Below are 21636 nucleotides of genomic sequence, written 5' to 3'. Positions count from 1 at the left end.
AGGAACCATCTCCCTGGGGAGTCCATTCCCAGAAACTGAGGATGGGCAGGTGGCAAAGGCTATGGGTCAAATGGCTTTGGGTCTCTGGGTCCCCCACCCTACAGACACCCTGCCATCTGTGGGACCATCTGGGAGTCCTGCAAGTGTCCTCTCCAGCATATGTGGGCCAAGGGGAGTGAGTTTGAGTTTCCAGAGAGATTTTTATTAAGATCTAAGGTACATACAGTAAAATACAAACCTTAAGTGGTGAACGTTTACCTGTGTATACACCTTTGCAGCTGCCACCCAGACCATGTCTAGGATATTTTCATCATCCCAGGCAGTTCCCTCCTGTCTCTTGCCAGTCAGTACCGCCTTCCCAAAGGCACCCACTGATATGATTTCTGTCGCCATAGATTAGTTTTTCCTGTATTTGTATTTCACATAAATGGAATCTTATGGTATATGCTCCTTTGTGTCTGACTTCTGTTGCTGAGCCCAATGCTTTTCTCTGCACTGACGAGGTTGCCTTACCAATGTACCACAGCTTATCTGTTCACCACTGAAGGACATTTGGGGCGTTTCCAGTATTGAACTATGATGAGCAAAGCTGGCAAAGTGCCGTTGAACAGTTTGGAGTGGGAGGGCAGAGAGGAGGTGGGGGAGGATGAAAGGGGCACAGAGAAACTTTTGGAGGTAATGGATACGTTCATTATAAATTGATTGTGGTGGTGGCTTCCTGGGTGTATATTTATATCAAAACTTACCAAACTGTACACCTTAAATATGTGTGGCTTATTACGTGTCAATTATACCTTAATAAATCTGTTTTTAAAAGTGATAAACAGGGGACTTCCCTGGTGGCGCAGTGGTTAAGAATCTGCCTGTCTGGGCTTCGCTGGTGGCGCAGTGGTTGAGAGTCCGCCTGCCGATGCAGGGGACACGGGTTCGTGCCCCGGTCCGTGAAGATCCCACATGCCACGGAGCGGCTGGGCCCATGAGCCATGGCCACTGGGCCTGCGCATCCGGAGCCTGTGCTCCGCAACGGGAGAGGCCACAACAGTGAGAGGCCCGCGTACTGCAAAAAAAAAAAAAAAAAAAGAATCTGCCTGTCAGTGCAGGGGACACGGGTTCGATCCCTGGTCCTGGAAGATCCCACATGCCGTGGAGCAACTAAGCCCGTGCGCCACAACTACTGAGCCTACGTTCTAGAGCCCTCGAACCACAACTACTGGGCCCGTGTGCCACAACTACTGAAGCCCGCGCACCTAGAGCCTGTGCTCCGCAACAAGAGAAGCCACCACAATGAGAAGCCTGCGCACTGCAACGAAGAATAGCCCCTGCTCGCTGCAACTAGAGAAAGCCCTCATGCAGCAACGAAGACCCAACGCAGCCAAAAATAAATAAATAAATTTATTTTAAAAAGTGATCAGCAGCCCTTAGATATTGTTTTAGCCACGTGATTATTCACAAAAAAGTTTACAGGAAGCTCAATATGTAATAGAGATGAAGCCAGAGCTGCTTCTGTTAAATGGTGGGGTGGGGTTTCTGGGCCTTACATACTCAGCTTCTCCCCTGCCCCTCCCGGTGCCCCTGAGGCATCTCCCCAGGGTTTCGCAGAAGTCAGTTTGAAAAACACTGGCCCAGAGGGTCTCTGATGGCCCTGCAAGTTCTGCATGTTGATGATACAAGAACCTCCAGGCCTGGGTCTGGGCTTCCTGCCAGTCTCTACACTTCATCACAGTATGGGTCTTACACACAGCTATGTTCTATTGCACTACCTATGCGACAGCCACCAACTCACCTGACCCCTCAGCCAACAGTCACCTCCCCAGCAAAGTGTAATGGGGGCCCCCCAGGGAGCCTTAATGCACCTTCATCTGGGCTCCAGCTGCTTCCCATGCTGGCTGTCACCCACTGTGCTGCCTTTGGCTGTTGTTATCTGTCCGTCCACCACTGAAACCTCTGTGCCTGGGTCACAGTGTCCAGCACCAGGCCTGGCCCAAGGCAGGCACTCAGCACAGGTTGATTGAATGGGCCTCAGCTCAGCCCCTCCTGGACCGTGCTGAGCAGGGTCCCATGTCTTTCCTTGACTCTCTAAGGGCCTCAGTCACCTGGCCCTCGATCAGCTCTCTAGCTTCATCTCCTTCACTCCTCACCCCACCTGCTTCAGCCACTGGCCTCCTTGCTGCTCCTCAGAAGTGTCAGGAATGCCCCCCACTTGGGGTCTTATCACTTGCTGCTCCTTCTGCCTGAATCCTCTTCTTCACTATTTATTTATTTAGCATTTTTCTTTTTTTCCATTTTATTATTTTTTTAACATCTTTATTGGAGTATAATTGCTTTACAATGGTGTGTTAGTGTCTGCTGTATAACAAAGTGAATCAGCTATATGTATACATATATCCCCATAACCCCTCCCTCTTGCATCTCCTCCCACCCTCCCTTCTTCACTATATTTAATTGGCTCCTCTCTCACCGCATCCAGACATCTGCCCAAACATCACCTTCTTAGCTAGGCCTCCCCTGACCTAAAGTACCTCCTCCTACCCATCATGTTCTATCCCCTAGCCCACCTTACTTTATTTTTCCTAGTACTTACTACTACCTGACTGTCAGGGAGTCCACTCCATGCCCCATGCCATGGGGAATCAAAGCACCATCTGTACTGGGGCAGGGGCTCCCTGAAGCCATGTACTTCCTGCTCTTTCTAAGCAAGGTATAACTAGTTTGGTTCGCAGTGAGAAGGATTTAGGTTAGACAAGAAGTATGCCTCTTTTCTCCCAGATGTCACAGTAATGAACACACTGTGAGATCACAGTCCTACTCCCCCATCACACTGAGTTGGTCAGTAATGTCTGATTCATCTGTGTTCCCAGGGTGGGGCATTGGGTCTTCCCTAGGAAATGAATGAATGAATCACTGCTGAGAATAAACAAATGGATGTAAATCGATTCATTCATTCATCAAATATTTCTTGAGCAACTACTATGTACCAGACACTTTTTAATGTGCTGGACATACAAACTGACAAAATTTTGCCCTCATGTATCTTATGCTCTAGTTGGAGAGACAGACAATGAGCAGATATTATATAACTGTTGGGAGAAGCAATCTGCTGTGGGCTCTGAGTCCCTGCAGGTTCTTGCTGGGCATGCCAAGAAAGCAAGGCTCTGAAAGCTCTTTACCCAGGCCATTTCTAAGGGTTTGTTTTTGCAGCAAGCAACGTTGAGGGTTGGAAAAAGAACAGGAAAAACAAGCAACCGGAAAAAGGACAGGCATGCCTACCACTCACTATAAAAGTGGTGAATTTCTAACCTCTGTGTTCCTCTCCTATAAGGCCATCCACGAGGTGTACAGGCAAACATGATGGGTGGGTCCTTTGCAGGGCTTGCGGGACGTGGGGAAAATGACACAAACAAAGGTAAAGCCACAGCTGCTGCTTTTACCTTGAGTAATAATGTCCTTTGTCCCTTACCCAGGAGTTTCATGTCTTCTGCAGCATCCATGAAAAGGTAACAGACTATCACTAATCAGTAATAAACAGTAACAGTTTATTAGTTTGTAAAATCTCAGGTGCTGCCCAGTTCTAGTCAATATGTGAAGTGCTATTGAGAAAACTGAGCAGAAAAGGGGAGAGAGGGATTATGGGAGGGCTTGCTATTTTAGATAGGGTCGTTAAGAAAGCCCCCTCTGATGAGGTGACATTGCAGCAGAAACCTGAATAAAGTGAGGAAACAAGCCATGTGACTATTTGGGAGGAGAGCATTTCAGCCAGAGGGAACCACAGGGCCAGGGGTCCTAGAGCCGTTGTTAGAGGGAGAAGGGCAGAAGATGAGGCCAGAGAGACTGTCAGGGGCCAGAACCCACAGAGCCTCAAAGGCCCTGTAAGGCATTTGCAATGTACCTGAGTGAGAGAACCATCGATGGGTTTTGACCAGAGAAGTGGCCTGCTCTGATTTCTCTTTTTAAAGGATGACTCCGATTGCTGTGTGGAGAATAGCCAGTAGCCCTGGAGACCAGGGTGGAAGCAGGGAGCCAGTGAGAAGGCTCTTACAGTAGACCTGGTGAGAGAGGAGAGTGGCTTCTCCTGGTGGTGGGGTGGAGGTGGTGAGAAATGGTCGGCTTCTTGCATTTTAAGAATAGAACCCACAGGCTTGCTTACGGATTGATTGTGAGGTGCGGGGAAGAGGAGTCAAGAATGACCCAAGATTTTGTTCTTTGCAGCTGCAAGGATGGAGTCAACTGAGATGGAGAGGATGTGTGAGGGACAGGTTTGGAAGGAATCAAGAGCACCTTGAATGAGCACGAATGTCTTGTCCCGCAGGCAGCACCCTATGTGCCTAGAGACAGCGGTGGAACCTCCCCTCGGAAAAGGCGGTAGTGGTTCCTTTAAGAAGGCCCTACCCCGCCCCCCACGAGGTCCTGCCCAAGCACTGTCACGTGACCCACGATTACGCACAAGGGGTGGGCCACTGGGTGGTTTGAAAGCCCGGCGCGCACCGCACGAGCGGCGGTTCGGCCTGTCCCTGGGATGTCGGTGTTGCGGCCGCTGGACAAACTGCCTGGCCTGAACACGGCCACCATCTTGGTAGGCGTCAGCAGCCCAGATTCTGCCGCCCGCCTTTCCTCCCAGGCTGTGCCTCAGCCGCCAGGTCCCCTGCGCTCTCTGAGGTGCTGGCGTGGGCTATTCTGGCTGGGGTGTGGTGGGCCGGAGAGCCACACTCTAAACCAATCGGAGTAGCCGCCCTTCTGAGGCTGAGGGACGTCCCCACCAATAAGTGCGCAGTTTCTGATTGGTGGGGCGGCTGGGCGGGGCGACCGCGCGCAGGGCGGGGTGCCGGGTGTCCAAAACACGGTTTTCCCGCGTAGAGGCATCGGACCTCCGGGAGAGACGAGGCCTTTCCAGGAAGGGTCCGGGGGGGGTAGTGAGTGCTTTCCGGACAGGACCGGAGAGGGTGCAAACCTCGGGCCCTCTGCCGGAGTCCTCTCGGTAAAAGGGTGCCTCGCGCGCTGGAGCCAGAATCTTGGGTTCGCGGCAGTCCGGGCCCTCCAGCGGGACTGCTGTGTCCAGGTATCAGTCGGTCGCCTTCTCTCTCTGGGCAGCTGGTGGGCACGGAGGATGCTCTTCTGCAGCAGCTGGCCGAAGCGATGCTCAAGGAGGATTGCACATCGGAGCTGAAGGTGTAAGTAGCCTTATGCTGGGGGTGTCCGATCGCTGGCCTGGGCTCAAGGAAGAGCGGGGTTGGCTGTAGGGGGACCACCAGAGAGGCGGTCACAGGTGGAGCCGGTTGACCAACCCCTCAGAGACTCCGTCCTAACGCGTGATCTGTCCCCGTCCAAAGGCATCCTCCATCACTGTCACACAGTTTTTCTGTTTTCCTCTAGCACTTGTCACTATAAGAAGTTGCCATGTTTCTTTACTTGTTTCCAGTCTGCCACCCCTAGGGACCCCAAGGTCAGCCCCTTGAGGGCAGGGACTTTGACTTTTGCTCACTGATGAATCCCCAGTGCCTTGAGCAACACTTGGCACAGAGTACATGCTCAGATAACCCCCAAATTTGGAGAAAAAGTAACTAAAGTATATTTTGTTTTCCTTTTTCTAACTGAGAGGGAGTAGAAACAGCTGCTGGCAGGAGTCAAGTGACTGAATACATGTGGGTGTCATTCTCCCTGATAGAAAGATTATGTTCCCTTATTTTACCTAGTATGGGGCATTTCCAATTCCCACAGAGGAAATACCCTCTAGATTTGGATCATTCTTCTTCAACGTAATCTTTCCCTCAAAATAAAGATTGTTCATATGTCCATCTGTGCTCTACCTATGTTGCCAGGCTCTTTGGCTATAGAACACCAAACACAATAACCAATAATCTCAAACCCATAGCTCAGAAATTGGAAAGGATAAAAAAAAAATTAATTTGGGACTTCCCTGGTGGTCCAGTGGTTGGAACTTTGCGCTTCCGCTGCAGGGGGCACGGGTTTGATCCCTGGTCCAGGAACTAAGATCCCGAATGCCATGGGGCAAGGCCCCCCCCCAAAAAAAGTCAAAAAAATTAATTTAATTAGCATCAGAGTAAATGGAAAACGTGGATAAAATTGCATACATTCAGCAAGATGGAAACCATTGGCAAAAAAGAGTCACATGACATGCAAAAAATCTGATGAAGAGCCCACTCTGGGAAAAGGGGAAGAAAGCTCCTTTTTGAGTGCTCTGTGCCATTGAGGAATTTAATAGGAACATGAATTTTTTAAAGAAGCGTTCAAAGACCAAATAATAACACAACAGAATGAGAGGAAAAGGGAGGTTGCAGAGCTAAGGACAAAAAAGGTGAAAAATAATACCATATGAGATCTATCTAATAAATACATAGAAACAGCAAGGATCAGAGTAGATGTGGTTAAAGACTTAATTATTTACAAAGAAGAAAGATTTGAGAAAATTACAGCAAAAGTATTTGAAGTGTAGTAGAAGAAGACTTCCCTGGAATGAGTGAAGAGTTGAATTTGTCCATTAAAAAGGGTACATATATCTTGTTCCAGGAAAAATGGACAATTATTTACTTCCGAAGTAAATAATTCTTCAGACTTTTGGGCAGGAGAAGCAACTCACCCATATGGTCATCTGTTCATTCTGTTGTCAAGTATTTTCGGCTCTCTGCGTTTGTAGTATTTGGCAGGAACTAGGTTTGACCTTTTGTGGTTATGTGGAGCCACATGAGTAGTTCTGGCCAATGAGTTGTGAGCAAAAATGATTGTCTCTTTATTGCTGAAGCATTTAGTTGCCAGTGAGAGACCTTCCTCAGTACCCTTTGTCTCTCTCATGTTCTAGAGTGGCAACTTCATTAGCTGAGGTCCGAAGTTATGGTTAGAGCAAAATATAAATGTATATAATAATACCATTAATAATAGCAATATAAATTACATTTGTAAGTTTTGTCCAAATGGTAAGGTAGATTATAAGAATGCTAATTTTCTCACTTTTCTTAATAATAGAGAATCAATCCCATATAGGTAGAATCAAAACTGTTAAAAATGATACCAACTTACTCATTTATTTTTTTAATTGGGTTCTTTGAGGAAATAATTTCTTGTGATTAAAAAATAATTTATCCAAAGTTCATCTTTTTTTTCAGTTCTACTTTAGTTATTTTGCTTCCACTAAATTCAGATAAAATTAATACTATTATCCTATTTTTATTTATTTTTATTTTTTATTTTTTGGCTGCACCATGCCCCTTGCGGGTTCTTAGTTCCCCGACCAGGGATTGAACCTGGGCCATGGCAGTGAAAGCGCTACATCCTAACCACTGGACTGCCAGGGAACTCCCTCCTATTTTTCAATTACATCTACTGTATTCTAGTGTCTGAATGTGTATACATTGTGTACATGGAGAGATGTTTAGAAAAATGTTCTAATGTTAATAGTAGTTATTTCTAGGTAACTGAACTTTTAGGAGTATGTGTTTCTTTTTTAACTTTTGTGTTTTGTATACTTTTTGGTATTCTTAAATTATAAGCTGAGGGGTGGGGGGAAGATGAGTAATAGTCATATGTGGAAATGGGCAGAAGTAGAGGATTCAAAAAAACCCTTCAGGTGGGTATTTGACAATCCGTGACTAAGTCCAGACAAGAATGATGAGGGTGACTTGCCCAAGGTCACATAGCTGATAATTGGCAGACCTGGGATTTGGGGCCACTTCTGTCTTACTCCAAAGAGCTTCAATCTTAACACCTGAACTTCACAGTCCAACACCCTCCCCCGCTTCTGAGCCTGGTCTCCCTCCCAGCATGCAGTGTAGATGTCTAGCCTCATGCCATCTTATATCCAAAACTCCCTCTTGCCAAGGCAGTTACTAAACTTTCTAGCAGGGAGAGTAGAGCAGGAGTCATCTGGATAGGACCAGCTCTGCCCTGCCCCTGTGCTCACCTGAAAAGTCTTGCTTCAGGTGAATAGGAGAGGAGCTCTTGACAGCCTCTTCCCTGTGACGGGCGGCATGTGAACAGTCATTGTGATGTGGGTACGTATTTAGTCCTGCAATTTCTTGTTTTTCAGCCACTTGGCAAAGTCCCTCCCTCTGCCCTCCAATGTGAATCGGCCCCGAATTGACTTGATTGTGTTCGTGGTCAACCTTCACAGCAAACACAGGTGAGAGCCAGAGGATGGGGGCTGCCAGGCTCAGGTAGACCTGGCGGAGGGATGTGCTGGGACAGTGGCCTCACTTGTGATGGGAAGGAGAGGAGACAGGGAGAGGCTGCCTGGGGTTAACTTAGACGGTGAGGAGGGGGGAGCCAGTGGCCAATGCAAGATGTTTAAAAGACACTGATAAATGCCAGCAGTGTCATCTGTCATTTGGCTCTCTGAGGCCTACTGTGTATCCCTGACAGCAGGCACAGACATGAATGAAACAGACCCTGTCCTCAAGGTCCATTAGGGGAGGAGGCTAGACTTTTGAACAGACAGTTACAGTACCTGCGATGGGTACTGTAAAAAGAAGGAAGCATGGGGCTGTGAGAGCCCAAACAAGACCTCTGACTCTCAGGACTTAGGTCAGGCTAGACTTCCCGGTGGAGGTGACATTTAAGTAGACACCTGAGAGATGACGAGAAATTAGCCAGGGAAAGATGAAAGTGAGCAGAATGTTCCAGGTGGAGGGTTAATGTAAAGGGCAGGAGGAGTGTAGTGTGTTCGAAGGACTGTCGAGGCCTGTGCAGCGTCAGAGCCAGTCTAGCGTGGGGCCGTGGCAGTGGCAGCATGGGTGGTGTTGATGCTGGTGGCCTGATCCGGTCTCCCTATGGTGCTGGCAACCCTGGGGACAGGACTGCAGCCAGCCTAGGGAGTACAGAAGAAAGGTCTGCCCTCTCCCTCCTGGGTGACAGCAGGCTAAGAGCAGGACACAGGGTCCAGCACAGAAACCAAGGCAGATACCTGGGCCTGTGGTAGGGATCAAGAGAAGGATGTGGTGGAAACACCTGGGAATCCAGTGGCATAGAGACACCAGATACCTGTAGCATCAGGACCAAGTCCAGACCGCATTACCTGACCGGTTGGAACCAGTCGGCGGTGACCTAGGCCCAGGTGAGGCTGAGATCTGCCATGGTTGCCAGAAGGGCCTGGCTCAGCAGATCTGTTGCTCTTTGGGTGAGATCTCTCTGTTCACCAGAAGGGACACTGGCCCAAGTCTTTGGAGAGATCCTGCTTCACAGCCACACTTAGGGGCAGGGCTGCTGTTGCTGTTGGCCTCAGGCTGTGTTCATTCAGGCTGAAGCCTGACCTTTGAGATGGCTTTTTGGCCAGGAGACCACAGGTTCCTTCATCAGTCCCTGGACACGAGTGAATGAAAGCCTCAACCCAGAAGGTCAGGGTGCTGTTGCTTAAAGGAAAAGAGTGTTTTCATATGATTGATATGACTTAAAATCACTGTAATCTTATTGGAAAGCAATTCAGCAATACTTATCTACACTTAAAAAAGACACATACTGTGACCCAGCCATTCCACTTCTAGCATCTGTCCTACAGAAACGTTTGCTTGGATATGTAAGGACCTGTGGGAAAGAAAATTCATGCAGCATCTTTCGTAACGGTGAACAACAGGAGACCGTTTAAATGTCCATCACAGGGAAAGTAGTTTGTGGTACTGTATGGTCATTCCAAAGAATGTAACAGAGTTGTCGAACCCAGTTAGACCCAACTGGATTCTGGTACATATCACTGTCTGTATTTGCATATGAAAAATATTCCAGAAGAATTACACCCCCAACTGTCAGCAGCAGTTACCTCTGGGGAGTTGAAACGGAAGGTGGTGCTGGAGACGGGGACTTTTACTTTTTACTTATACACCCGTATTTACTGTTTGATTATATTACGAACTTGAGTCACTTTGTAATTAAAAGTAGTTTGGGAAATTCCCTGGCGGTCCAGTGGTTAGGACTCCTCGCTCTCACTGCCGAGGGCCCACGTTCATCCCTGGTCGGGGAGCTAAGATCCCACAAGCCGCGTGGAGTAGCCAGAAACAGAACTACCATCGGACCCAGCAATGCCACTACTGGGCATATACCCTGAGGAAACCATAACTCAAAAAGAGACATGTACCACAGTGTTCATTGCAGCTCTATTTACAATAGCCGGGTCATGGAAGCAACCTAAATGCCCATCGACAGGTGAATGGATAAAGAAGATGTGGCACAAATATGCAATGGAATATTACTCAGGCATAAAAGGGGACGAAATTGGGTCATTTGTGGAGACGTGGATGAATCTAGAGACTGTCATACAGAGTGAAGTAAGTCAGAGAGAAACAAATATTGTATATTAACACATATATGTGGAATCTAGAAAAATGGTACAGATGAACCGGTTTGCAGGGAAGAAATAGACACACAGATGTAGAGAACAGACGTATGTACACCAAGGGGGAAAAGTGCCGGGGTGGGAGGGGGGTGGTGGGATGAATTGGGAGATTGGGATTGACATGTATACACTGATGTGTATAAAATGGATGATTAATAAGAACCTGCTGTATAAAAAAATAAATTAAATTAAATTTTAAAAAATGTAGGGCTTCCCTGGTGGCGCAGTGGTTGAGAGTCCGCCTGCTGATGCAGGGGACACGGGTTCGTGCCCCGGTCCGGGAAGATCCCACATGCCGCGGAGCGGCTGGGCCCGTGAGCCATGATCGCTGAGCCTGCGCGTCCGGAGCCTGTGCTCCACAACGGGAGAGACCACAGCAGTGAGAGGGCCGCGTACCGCAAAAAAAAAAAAAAAAAAAAAAAAATGTAGTTTAAAGATATGAAAGGACAAAGTATTCCTCTAGGGCTGTTTCCTGTCACCCTCCTCTCGTTCTCTGGCCTCTCTGGGAGCAGAGGCGGGGCGGCTTCTGCTTTCTCTGTTGTGAGGTTTGTCCTCTGCTTTGTTCTCTTGCCCTGGCCACTGCAGCCTCCGGAATGTTGAGGAGTCCCTGCACCATGTGGACGCCACCTTCTTCCTGGGGAAGGTGAGCTTCCTCGCCACAGGCGGTAAGTGCATCCCTCCCCTGCCGCTCACCCCCTCCCTCGCCAACCCAGGGCAGGCTGCGGCTGGGCCTGTGGTGGACTCCTTGCAAAGGCAGCCTGGGTGATGGAAAACACATGCATTTTGGAATCTGATGTTGTCAGTCTTTATAAAGCAAATCTGAGCTGATCAGTCTGCCAAGTTAATTCCGCTGAGATAACGGCTTAGAGGTGCCTAGTGGCTCTCTGTGGCTTTCAGAGTAAAATCCAGACTCCTGTAAAGGCACAAAGTATTTTGCAGTTTGGCCCCTGCCTTCCTGTCTTATCTCCTGTTACTCTTCCCTTCTTTGGCTCAGCTTATAGTTCTCTGAAACTTGGTAATATTAACAGTGGAAATAATAATAGCTACCCTATATCGAGCACTCACAATAGACCAGACACTGTCCTAAGTGCTTTGTTTCTATATTACTTGATCTTCACAACAGGTGCTACTGTAGTAGGTACTATTTTCTCTGTTTTGCAGCAGAGGAAACTGTGGTCACGAGGTTAGGTAACTTGCCCAAGGCCCCGCAGCTGCGCAGTGGTAGAGCAGAGATTCACACGTAGAGAGTCATATTCCAGAGCCCATGCCTTTAATGATTGTACCATGTGGCTTCTCTCAAATACTTTTTCCTCTTCTTTATCTCGCTAACCCCTATTTTCTGCCTCCTGGGGGACCTGACCAGCCCTGCAGTCTGGGCCCTCAGTGTATCCATCCCACACATGCCTCTGTCAGAGACTCCTAACCCTTCTGCCTACACTGACGGTGTGCCTGCCCCGCCAGCGGCACTTCAAGTTCCTTGCAGGAAGGGCCTGGCGCAGATTTTTCTCAGTAAGCACTGGTGGATAAATGGACACCAGGTCACTTCCGTGTATTCATTCATTGAATCTCCATAGTAACTCAGCAGGGTAGGGGTCGTTACTATCCTCATTTCACAGATGAGGAAATTCGTGGTTTTATTGAGCACTCTCTCCAAGCTCCTTCAGCCTATTTTCTGATCTGATGATCTTGACTGCCCTGAAAAGAAAGTAGAACAGGATTGTCACCCCACTGACTAGTAAGAAACTGAGGCCCAGAGAGGGGAAATGAACTACTTGGCCCAGTGCTTCCTAGATTACAGTCATGAAGGTAGAGATTACAGGCCGTGGCTTCTTTGCAGCTGGGCAGGAGAGCCACTGCAGCATTCACCGGAACACCGTCATGAAGCTGGCCCACACCTACCGGAGCCCCCTGCTCTTCTGTGACCTGGAGGTGAGGACCCCGAGCACGCGGGTTGAGGGATGGGGCAGTCAGCACACAGGGGCCGTGGCAGGGGTGCTTCTTGGAGGCTCGCTGAGTACCCTGGTGAAGGGGGTCCTGATGTGGAGACAAGATCCTCGTTTGAACCCTGGCTATTCTGCTTGCTGTCCTTGGGTGGGTCACCGTAAGCCTTGGGTGGGTCACCGAAAGCCTTGGGTTCGCACATGTAAAGTAGGGTGATGCTCCTTGTACATCTTGAGCTCTGCTCATACACCAGGCGCCATCACCTCTTGCTTTTGCGTCGTTCTCTCTACTCGTAACTAAGTCTTGTGTGTGTGCCTGTGGGTCCATGTTAATATCTCACTTCCCTGCTGGGGTTAAGTGCTGTGAGGTCAGGCATCTTGTCTGCCTCATTAACCAGCAGTGAAGGTGCCCAGTGTCCCCCTTACATCCCTGGATTGCAGACCTTGTCTGGTCCCATCCTGGGGCAGGGGGTCTAGCAGGCAGCAGAAGGGGAGGCTGGGTAGGTGGGCAGGTGGTTGGATGGATACATGTGATATTAGTTCTGCCCTGACTTGCTTCTGTGGGTGTTTCTCACGAGGTCAATGCTCATTGTGGGGTCAGCGCAGCAGATTTCTATTTTGCTGTTGAATTTTGCTCTTCAGCCTCTCTTTGTGCGGTACGGAACCTGATGACTTTTTGCTAAAGGGTCCTCAGCAGGAGTTGATGCTGCTGCCTCTGGGCTCCCAGGGCCTGGGCTGCCCCACCCGCACGCCAGACCTGCTCAGTTGGTTTTGAGATTCGTTTTAAAGATTTGTGTTTCTGCTCTGTTCTGGGTCTTGCACCTGTTCCCAAAAGCAAAGTGATGTCGTAAGAGGGAACTGAGTCAGTATGTGGTCCCTCATCACCAAGGGTTCTTACTCTGGGGTCTGTGGACCCCTCTGGTCGGAAGGGAGAACAATTCAGGGGATTTACGGACCTGGACGAGGAAAAATTACTTCTTGTTTTCACTAACCTCTAAAAGAAATTTATCATTGTGAATGTAGGCAAGAGATGTCAGTAGTATTAGCAGAACCTGTGACTGTTAGCAATAGAAGCGGCGGACGTTGCCATGTCGCATGGGGATTGGGGCAGATCTCATTACTACTCCGACACTGCAGAAGTCATTAGACCTGCCCTAGATCTCATTCAGCGCATCGGTTAAGATGTACAAATTTGTGTTTCACATTTGATGACTATTTTAAGAACCTCGACTAGACCGATGCTCTGATCTCACAGGTAGGACCTGAGGCCCGGGGCACCCCTGAGGAGCCTGTCCCTGCAGGCTTTCCTCACAACAGGAGAGGCGAGACGTACTCACAGTCACACAGCTAGGAAGTCAGCAGAAGAGCCAGGTTGGCGTGCAGCTGTCCCTTTCCTGTCTTAGCGGGCTGACTGTGTGGCTTTGAACAAGTCGACCCACCCCCAACACACACACACACACACACACACACGCACACACACACACACACACACATGCACACGCACATGCACACAGCCTGCCTTCTCTTGGCTCTGAAGGGGAATCGCCATCTTTGCTCCACAGCAGAGGTGCGCGTGGTACTGCAGTTCTGTGTGTGGTCATGAGGTGGCAGGCTGTACCAGGTCCTGGGTTGTCCTCTAGCCTGAGAACTTCTCTCAAAAAAGGTCTGCGGCCGACTTTCTATTTCCAGCCAGCAGCAGCCCTGCTGAGAACCTAGACCTGGCATTCTCTCATACAAAGCACCCAGTGTTTGGACGGTCAGCACTCCTCGTACCGCTGTTGTCCCGTTCAGGGCACACTCCCCCGCTTTATTGACTTGGAGCCTCACCATGTTCTGAGGCCTTTGCGTGGCAGGAATTATTAGCCCCGTTTTACATATGAGGAAACACCCAGGGAGGTGTGGGATTCGCCCAGTGAAATTATTTCCCAGCTCCGCTGATCGGGCCCTGTGCTGGTCCCTGAGAACACAAATGCCTCAGATATTAGCCCTGCCTCTCAGAATCAAGCAAAATAGACCGACATGTAACATACGCAGCAGGAGAAGGATTTGCAGAGCTTTGGAAGCCTGGCAGTGGAATTCAGTCCTTCCTTCCTGTAGGTGACGGGGCGTCATGATAGGGTCAGAAGTGGGATTTGCGGGCCACGTCTCTGGAGTATGATGTGTGGATGGGAGGAGGCCTGGCCACAGGCAGGAGGCCTCGGGACGAGGCTGCTGCGGGAAGCAGACTGTGGAGTCCAAGTGAGAGCAGCAGCAGTTTGGAGGGACAGTTCAGAGGCAGAGGCCACAGAGCTCAGAGGACTTATTCAGCAAGTATTTCTGGACTTCCTTGGTGGCGCAGTGGTTAAGACTCCACCTGCCAATGCAGGGGACACAGGTTCGAGCCCTGGTCCGGGAGGATCCCACATGCCGCAGAGCAACTAAGCCCATGTGCCACAACTACTGAGCCTGCACTCTAGAGCCCGCGAGCCACAACTACTGAAGCCCGCGTGCCACAACTACTGAAGCCCACGAGCCACAACTACTGAAGCCCACGTGCCTAGAGCCCATGCTTTGCAACAAGAGAAGCCACCGCAATGAGAAGCCCGCGCACCGCAACGAAGAGTAGCCCCCGCTCGCCACAACTAGAGAAAGCCCGCGCACAGCAACGAAGACCCAATGCAGCCAAAATAAATACATTAATTAAAAAAAAAATAAAACAAGTATTTCTTACATAACCTACAGTGCGCTGAGCATTGTTCTAGGCACTAGGGAAGCAGCATAAAGCAGAACAGTTTTAAAACTCCCAATTCTGTTCTAGTGGAGGAAACAAAGTGAGGAAGTAGAACGTATGGCGTGTTAGAGAATGGATGTGACCTGTCAGGTGGTGGTAAAGTGGCAAGATTTACATAGGGGTTGAAGGGGCTCACTAAAAAAAATGACCTGTAAGTAAAGACTTGAAGGAAGGCGCCATGGAGTCTCCTGGTGGAAAGGCCCACTAGGTTGGAGAAACAGCAAGTGCAAAGGCCCTGAGTTTGGAACTTGCCTGCTGTGTTCAAGGTCCACAGGGAGGCATGGGTGGCTGGAGCAGAGCTGTGAGAGACGAGTCAGAGTGACCGTGGGGCTTTGTGGGTCGTAGGACAGGTGGTGGCTTTCACTCTGAGTTAGACTGTAGCAATGGAAAGTGTGGGGCTGGGCGGGGGGAACACAGCCTGACTCGGGTTTTAAGTGGGTCCCTGCAACTGTTGGGAGGAGAGTGGACTGAAGGGAAACAGGGGCAGAAAGAAGGAGATGGGCCTGGGGACTGTGTCTGGAAGAGTTAAGAGTGGCCTGGGCTCAGTGGTGTCTGGGGAAGAGGGAGATGAGATGGTCTGTGATGCTGGGTGTTTCCAGGGCGGGGCCGACAGATGTGCTGATGGCCTGGATGTGAGACAGGAGAGGAAGAAGAGTCAAGGTCGACTCTGGAGTTTTCAGCCTGAGCAGCTGGAAGGATGGGGTTGCCTGTGGCTGAGATGGGGGGCGACTGCAGTTTGGGGGGACTCCCAGGAGCTCCGTCTTGGGCAGACTAAGACTGAGGAGTCTGTTAGATGTCTACACAGAAACCAAGCAGGCAGCGGCACGTGTGTGTCTCACATTCAGAGGAAAGGTCTGGAGATGCAGTTTGGGCAACCTCAGCAATTAGATGGTTTGAAGGTCACGGAGCTGGATGAGATCACCTGCGGACCGAGTGTGGGGGAAAGAGATGCAAAGGCCAAGCCCTGGGACCCCCAGCAGTTAGATGTCACACAGAGGAGGGAGCGGCCTGTGGGGTGAGAGGAGAAGCCGCGGAGGGTGGGGTCCTGGGAGCCAGGTGGAAAAGACTCGTCAAGGGGAGGGAGCAGCCGCGTCAGATTCTGCTGAGAGGAGACTCAGTACGGATGAGGCCATGTGATGAGGACTGACATCGCCTCTGGATTTAAAACCCAGGATGTCGTGGGTGGCAAATGGTGGCGGACCTGGGGATGCCTGATCACTAGCTTGGGTGACTGGGTGGATGGTGGCGCCCTTTCCCCAGTTAGAGAGGGAACAGGGGAAGGGAGAGATGCTTCTGAGGCCACCTGTTGGTCAGGGGAGAACATCTGAGCATCACTGTTTATTCCTCAACATTTGTAATGAGCACCTCATCTGCCCGCACCATCTGATGCCAGGCCCTAGGACAGTCTTGTCACCCCTGCCTAATCCCACGGCTCCTCTGGGCCCACCAGCCCTTCAGAGGCCCTGATATAGGAACCGTCTGTTGACAGTGCCTCCCTGTCCTCAGAAAGGGCCACTCTCTACCCACCCCTCCTTTCTACCCCTGTGAGCGTCTTTCTCAGACAGGTCCCAGGTAGGGAAGCCTTTGGGGCCTACTGTACCCCGGCGTTGGTTGGGACTAGCCCTGGTTCAGATGCCAGCTCTGCAGGCACTAACTGTGTGCCTCTGGACAGTTGGCCTAACCTCGCCAGCGCAGCTTGCAGGGCCTTCATTTCTTCTGGAGCAAGGGTCATCGTCTCTGGTATCCCTGGAGGGTGTTTGAAGGATTCGGTAAACTAAGGTGGTTGGAAACGGCTCGGCGAGGTGTGGCGCGGACAAGGGCGTGGCCATGCTGGGCAGCGGTGCCCTGAGCTGTCCCCACATCTCAGCACCCCGCTCCCCTGGGCAGCCCGCGGAGCTGCTCCACGTGAGAGGAGCAGGCCCCTCACCGCCGTTCTCTGCTCTTCCTCTGCAGATAGAAGACTTTCGAGCCGCCATGGCGCAGCGCCTGGTCCGCATGCTGCAGATCTGCGCCGGCCATGTGCCCAGCGTCTCGGCCCTGAACCTGCTGTCCTTGCTGCAGAGCTCTGAGAACCCCTCCCTGGAGGACCTGTGAGGGCCACCAGCCCCCGGGCTGCCCCTCCCCAGGGCTTGGTGCCCGGCTCAGTAAACAGTCACTGTTGCCGGGGCTTGACAGGCCGGGGTCAGCAGGCAGTTCCCGCAGGGCCCAAAGTCCTCGAGCTCCAGCAGCACGTGCTGGGGGCAGGGGGTGGGGAGGGAGCCCAGCTGGTGGGACTGCAGCCCCCCTCCCCCTCCCACGCTCACTCCAGCAGAGCCCCAGGTCTTCGTCCATCTGACATGTTCTCTCTCCACTTAAGACTTCAACTGAACAAAGGGTCCGTGGCTAAAAAAAGTTTGAAAATCACTGGTCTCGTCCACCACTCTGATTTTGCAGGTGAGCAAACTGACTCAGAACAATTAGGAGTCGGGTAGGGGGAGCTTGGACTCTGTGAGCCCAGTCTGACTCTGCATCCTGGCCTTGCCATGCCTGGTTATAGGACCTGGTTGTTGCCTCTTGGGGCCTCAGTTTCCCCAGGTGTGAAATGGAGATTGTTCTGCCTACCCTGTTGCGTCGTGAGGCTTGTATGACGTGGTGGAGGTGAAGTGCCTGAGGCTGTATTACTCTTGCGCTTGTCTGAGCGCCTGATGTATTTCATAATAAACGTGTTAATGCTGACACAGGGCCAGGTAAGCACTCAGTGAACAGTTATTTGAACTATTATTTGAAATCACACAGAGCTAAGTTCAAAACCTGGTGCACATCCAGGAATTACACTGTGAAGCCTTAAGGTTGTGAGAATCCAGTGAGAGAATCTGAGGGCTGCTTTCTGGGGTGGCAGCAAGAGATTGTGCCATGACCATTGCTTTCCTTCTCCTTTGGGTCTCATTAGAATTTGTGGAAGTGCCGGGATTAGAATCCAGAAACCCTGGCAGCCAGATCTGGGCTCCGGCTGCTCCCCCGTGGCCGGCTGGGCACGCATGTGAGAGCTTGGGGGTGAAGAGGAGGCCTGGTGGGAGATGCCTCAGGAGGAGAGCCAGGTCCTGGCTACCTTGGAGCGTGACAGTGCCCTCCCAACCCCGCCCCCCTGCTTGTGCCCCGGCCTGTCCTCCATCCTCAGGCCTCAGGACCGACCGGCCCTGCTTGATGCCTTGGACGGTGCCAGCACTGCAGGGCCTCTGCTTTGACGTCACCATGGCAGCCGCAGCTCATGCTCTCCACCGAAGGATGGGCCAACCTGAAACTCGGTGCAGGCGTCATAAGGGTAGGGCCCGCCTTTCTCCTCTCCTTGGGTTCCTTCCAGACCTGGCCCAGCGCCCGACCCCTCGTGCATGCTCGGTAAGCTTTGCAGATGCCTGGCTGTCTTCCAGGGAGCCCCCTCAGCCCACCGAGAACCTCAGCTGCCAGCTGTGGAGACTCGGTTCAGGTCCCAGACGTCACCCACCCGACGTCGCAGAGCTTCACACTTCACAGAGCCCTTCTCACACAGTCGCTCCTGCCACCCTCCCCGCAGACCTGTGAGGTTGACAGTGTTTCCGCATTTCAGTTAATGAAACTGAGACTGTTGTCATCAGAGGCTTATCCACAGTCGCACAGCTAATCGGAGGCAGAGACAACCTCTGGCCCCAATTCTCTGCTTTTTCTCTCTGGTTGTTCTCTTAGGCACCTAATCGTTGAACAAAGGTTTGGGCATCTCTGCTGGGCAGGCCCTGAGCTGAGAACACAGAAATGGTGGACACACAGGCCTTGAGCCAGAGGAAGCAGCCGTTTGGAAGGGCAGTCTCCTATTAGCACAGGGGGAGGCTTCGCAGAGGGGAGGGCGGAAAGCAGGCCAGGGGACCGGCCCACCGCAGGAGGGGGATGGTGCAAGCCTCAGGCTCCAGCAGGCCTGGGGCACAAGGATCGCCCAAGGACTCGCAGCATCTGGGAAGGGAAGCCAGCTTCTGTGCTGAGGTTGGGGTGGGTCTGGCTTGAAGGAAGAGGCTGGCAGTAAAGGTGGGCAGTGAATCTGCGGGGATGGGCTGGATCAGCAGAGGTCCAGGAGGCCAGCCTTCCAGAAGGACCCTCAGCTCCTAGGAAACCGGCATTGTCTTCAGCCCCTCAGGAGCCTGGGCCACAAAGGGCAGAGCTTTGCAGGGCTGCGTGGGTGGAGGGGGCGGGGAGGAGGCCTTTGGGGGATGGAGCGTGGTGTCCAAGCAGGAGAGTGCAGCGGTGTGGGCACAGTCTGCCTGCCTCTTCTGGGCTAGTCATTTTGCCTGGAGACAGGTGGGGTCCTCCCCATACACCCGCCCCCACCCCCAGCCAGCATGAGGCACTCTCTCGCTCTCTGGTCCCTATGCCACGTTTTCTTCGCCACCTGGTGCCATTTAATGAGAAATGGCGTGGCATCACGTTCTCCAGCCGAGGATCTCGGAGCCTTCCAAGTGCTGGGGGAGCGTGACGCTGTCACTGCTGTCAGCTCCAGCGAGCTCGGCGTGGGGCCCTGGAACCCAGAGGCTGCCTCTGCCTCACAGCAGAGCTGACCAACCCCTAAACGGCTGCCGGCCACCCTCAGGCCCACTGCCCCCAGCCGGGGAGTAGGGGCCGGCAACATTGTCCAGGAGACAGTTTGACCGAGGGAAGTGACGGAAGACCAGTCTTTACGCCCCCGTGGTGCCCAGAATTGGCGCTTGGTGCTGTGGAGGGAGACGGGAGAGGCTGCACTTGGCTTCTTACTGATCTCCCCATCTCAGGCAGGTCACTTATCCTCGATGTGCCTCAGTTTCCTCATCTGTAGAATGGGGTCAGGCTAATTGATGCCTTTCTTCCAGCCGGTTGTGAGGACTGAGAATCAGAAGCTGTTATCTTAAACATAAAACTCCAAGCAAATGGAAGACTTCTGGGGCTGGCCATGGTCACAGGGTGATCACGTTTGAGGCAGTTATTGAGGGTTGGCATGGACCCCTGGGCAGCAGGTCCGAGTGGGTGGGCAGCCCAAGGCTCCCGGAAGGGATGCCCTTCTGCTGGGCCTGGGAGCTGCCCGGTCCAGGCTCTCTGAGAGCACAGAGGAGGGAGTGAGACGTTTGGGCCCCCGCCGTGTGGATGAGGCATCCAGGCTGTCAGAGGGGCTGGGCTTGTTCAGGGTCACAGGTTCTTTTGTGTCCTCAGGCCACCTGGTTGTGGGCAGCCCTGGAGCCCAGGCCCAAGGAGCTCACATTCTCCGTAGGAGGCGGCCCAGACGCAAGCATTCAGGCCCGGGTCTGCCCAGGAGGCAGGGCCTCCCTGCAGGGAGGGGGCTCCGCAGCATGGCACCTGTGTCTCCACCCCTCAGCGAGCAGAGGCAGGGGCAGCCTGGCCACAGAGAGGAAGTGATGCAGTGGGAAAGGACCTGGCCTCTGAGTCCCATTGACTTGGGGTCTGCGGCCAACCTGCAGTGTGACCTGGGGCGGCTTACTTCCCATCCCTGAGCCCCACGGCCTGCTGAGGTTCTCCTGAGCGCAGAGAAACTGAAGTGCCTGACACCGCAGCTGCCGCATGCACACCCTCCAGGCCCTCCACAGACGGTGGCCCCGAGGGTTGGGTGGTTGGGTGCAGGGATGCGGTGGGCAAGGTGAGCGCAGGAGGTTCTTGAGGTCAAGGCCCCCTCACACCTGGTGCCAGGCCAGCACAAAGGGACCCTTTCCAGAAGGTGCCTGCTGACTTAAACACTGCCCCCACCCCAGCCTGCCATCCGTCAGCCTCCCCTGGGGCTATGCAGAGAATCATTGTGAAAGGACTTCTCACAGACACTTGGAGAGGCTGAGGGAGACAGTGTGGTGGGTTCTGCACACCCCTAATCTGTGGGTCCTGATTGAGTGTGACCCTACGGACGGGGGGTCCCTGACCGACTCTGGGAGGGAGAGGCGGTGGGCAATGCCCAGGGCCCCTGACCTGGGCAGGAGGCAGCCTTCCCTGGGGGGTTCTGGGAGCTAGCATTTGGTGGAGGCTTGGTCTGACTGCATAACAGCCCTGCCAGCCCAGGCTCAGAGGGGTTGCCCAGCACTTGGTCCTCTTCTGTGCCGGACCTGACCCCATCCCCCCAGTGTCATCGACCCCCAGATGTTGTATCGTGGGAGCGGTGGTGGGAGAGCTCAGGGACCGAGGGGCTGCCTGGCTCATTCCTTTTCCTTCTGAGCTTGCTCTGTTCTTTGCAAAGTAAGAATCACAATTCCACCTCCCCCCACAGGATTGAGGCAAGGGATTCAGGTGACACGCAGGGCACAGGGCCAAGCAGGTGGTGAGCGTGCATGCTGCTGGTCCCTGGGCCTTGCCTGCTCCTCCCCAGACATCTTCCGGGGTCACTCGCACCTCTGTCCCCCTGTTCCGAGGTCTCACCGGGCCTTTCCCAAGTCTCTGACCCTCCCTGCCACCCTTCAGTCCTGAAGTTTTCTCCCCAGCACTTCTCACCTCCTCATCCACTGTATGGTTTTACTGTTGGCGTTTTGTCTCTGTGGTTCCCTGCTGTCTCCCCAGAACCTAGAACAGTGCCTGACTCGTAGCAGGTCTCAGTAAGTACCTGGTGTCTACACGTGGAGTCGGCC

At 52.3% G+C, this 21636-nt stretch overlaps 1 protein-coding gene across 2 annotated transcripts; it reads left to right on the top strand.

Annotated features, from left to right (window-relative positions):
- The first annotated feature begins 4442 nt into the window (after window positions 1-4442).
- CENPM (centromere protein M) lies at window positions 4443-20574 on the top strand. Of its 2 annotated transcripts, XM_029206754.1 has the most exons (8): window positions 4443-4570; window positions 5086-5165; window positions 8036-8128; window positions 10916-10995; window positions 12168-12259; window positions 16994-17473; window positions 17577-17766; window positions 17970-20574. In XM_029206754.1, exons 1-6 carry the CDS (start codon window positions 4514-4516, stop codon window positions 17132-17134), a joined length of 543 nt encoding a protein of 180 aa, XP_029062587.1. In that variant the 5' UTR covers window positions 4443-4513; the 3' UTR covers window positions 17135-17473; window positions 17577-17766; window positions 17970-20574. The 2 variants fall into 2 exon arrangements, with proteins under 2 accessions (XP_029062587.1, XP_029062586.1); XM_029206753.1 differs by having other exon boundaries at window positions 16994-17766.
- The last annotated feature ends 1062 nt before the right edge of the window (window positions 20575-21636 follow it).

This window comes from Monodon monoceros, unplaced genomic scaffold, assembly GCF_005190385.1.
Source record: "Monodon monoceros isolate NGI ecotype Baffin Bay Population unplaced genomic scaffold, NGI_Narwhal_1 Super_Scaffold_6, whole genome shotgun sequence".
NCBI classification, from domain to species: Eukaryota; Metazoa; Chordata; class Mammalia; order Artiodactyla; family Monodontidae; genus Monodon; species Monodon monoceros.
The sequence above is the reverse complement of the archived record's forward strand: the minus strand, read 5'-3'. Positions and strand labels throughout refer to the sequence as shown.

Excerpts from the sequence above, each read along its gene's own strand:
- CENPM (XM_029206754.1), top strand. The coding sequence starts at position 4,514 with ATGTCGGTGTTGCGGCCGCTGGACAAACTGCCTGGCCTGAACACGGCC. Across the intron at positions 5,166-8,035 it reads TGCACATCGGAGCTGAAGGT|CCACTTGGCAAAGTCCCTCC; the intron begins GTAAGTAGCCTT and ends CTTGTTTTTCAG. Across the intron at positions 8,129-10,915 it reads AACCTTCACAGCAAACACAG|CCTCCGGAATGTTGAGGAGT; the intron begins GTGAGAGCCAGA and ends TGGCCACTGCAG.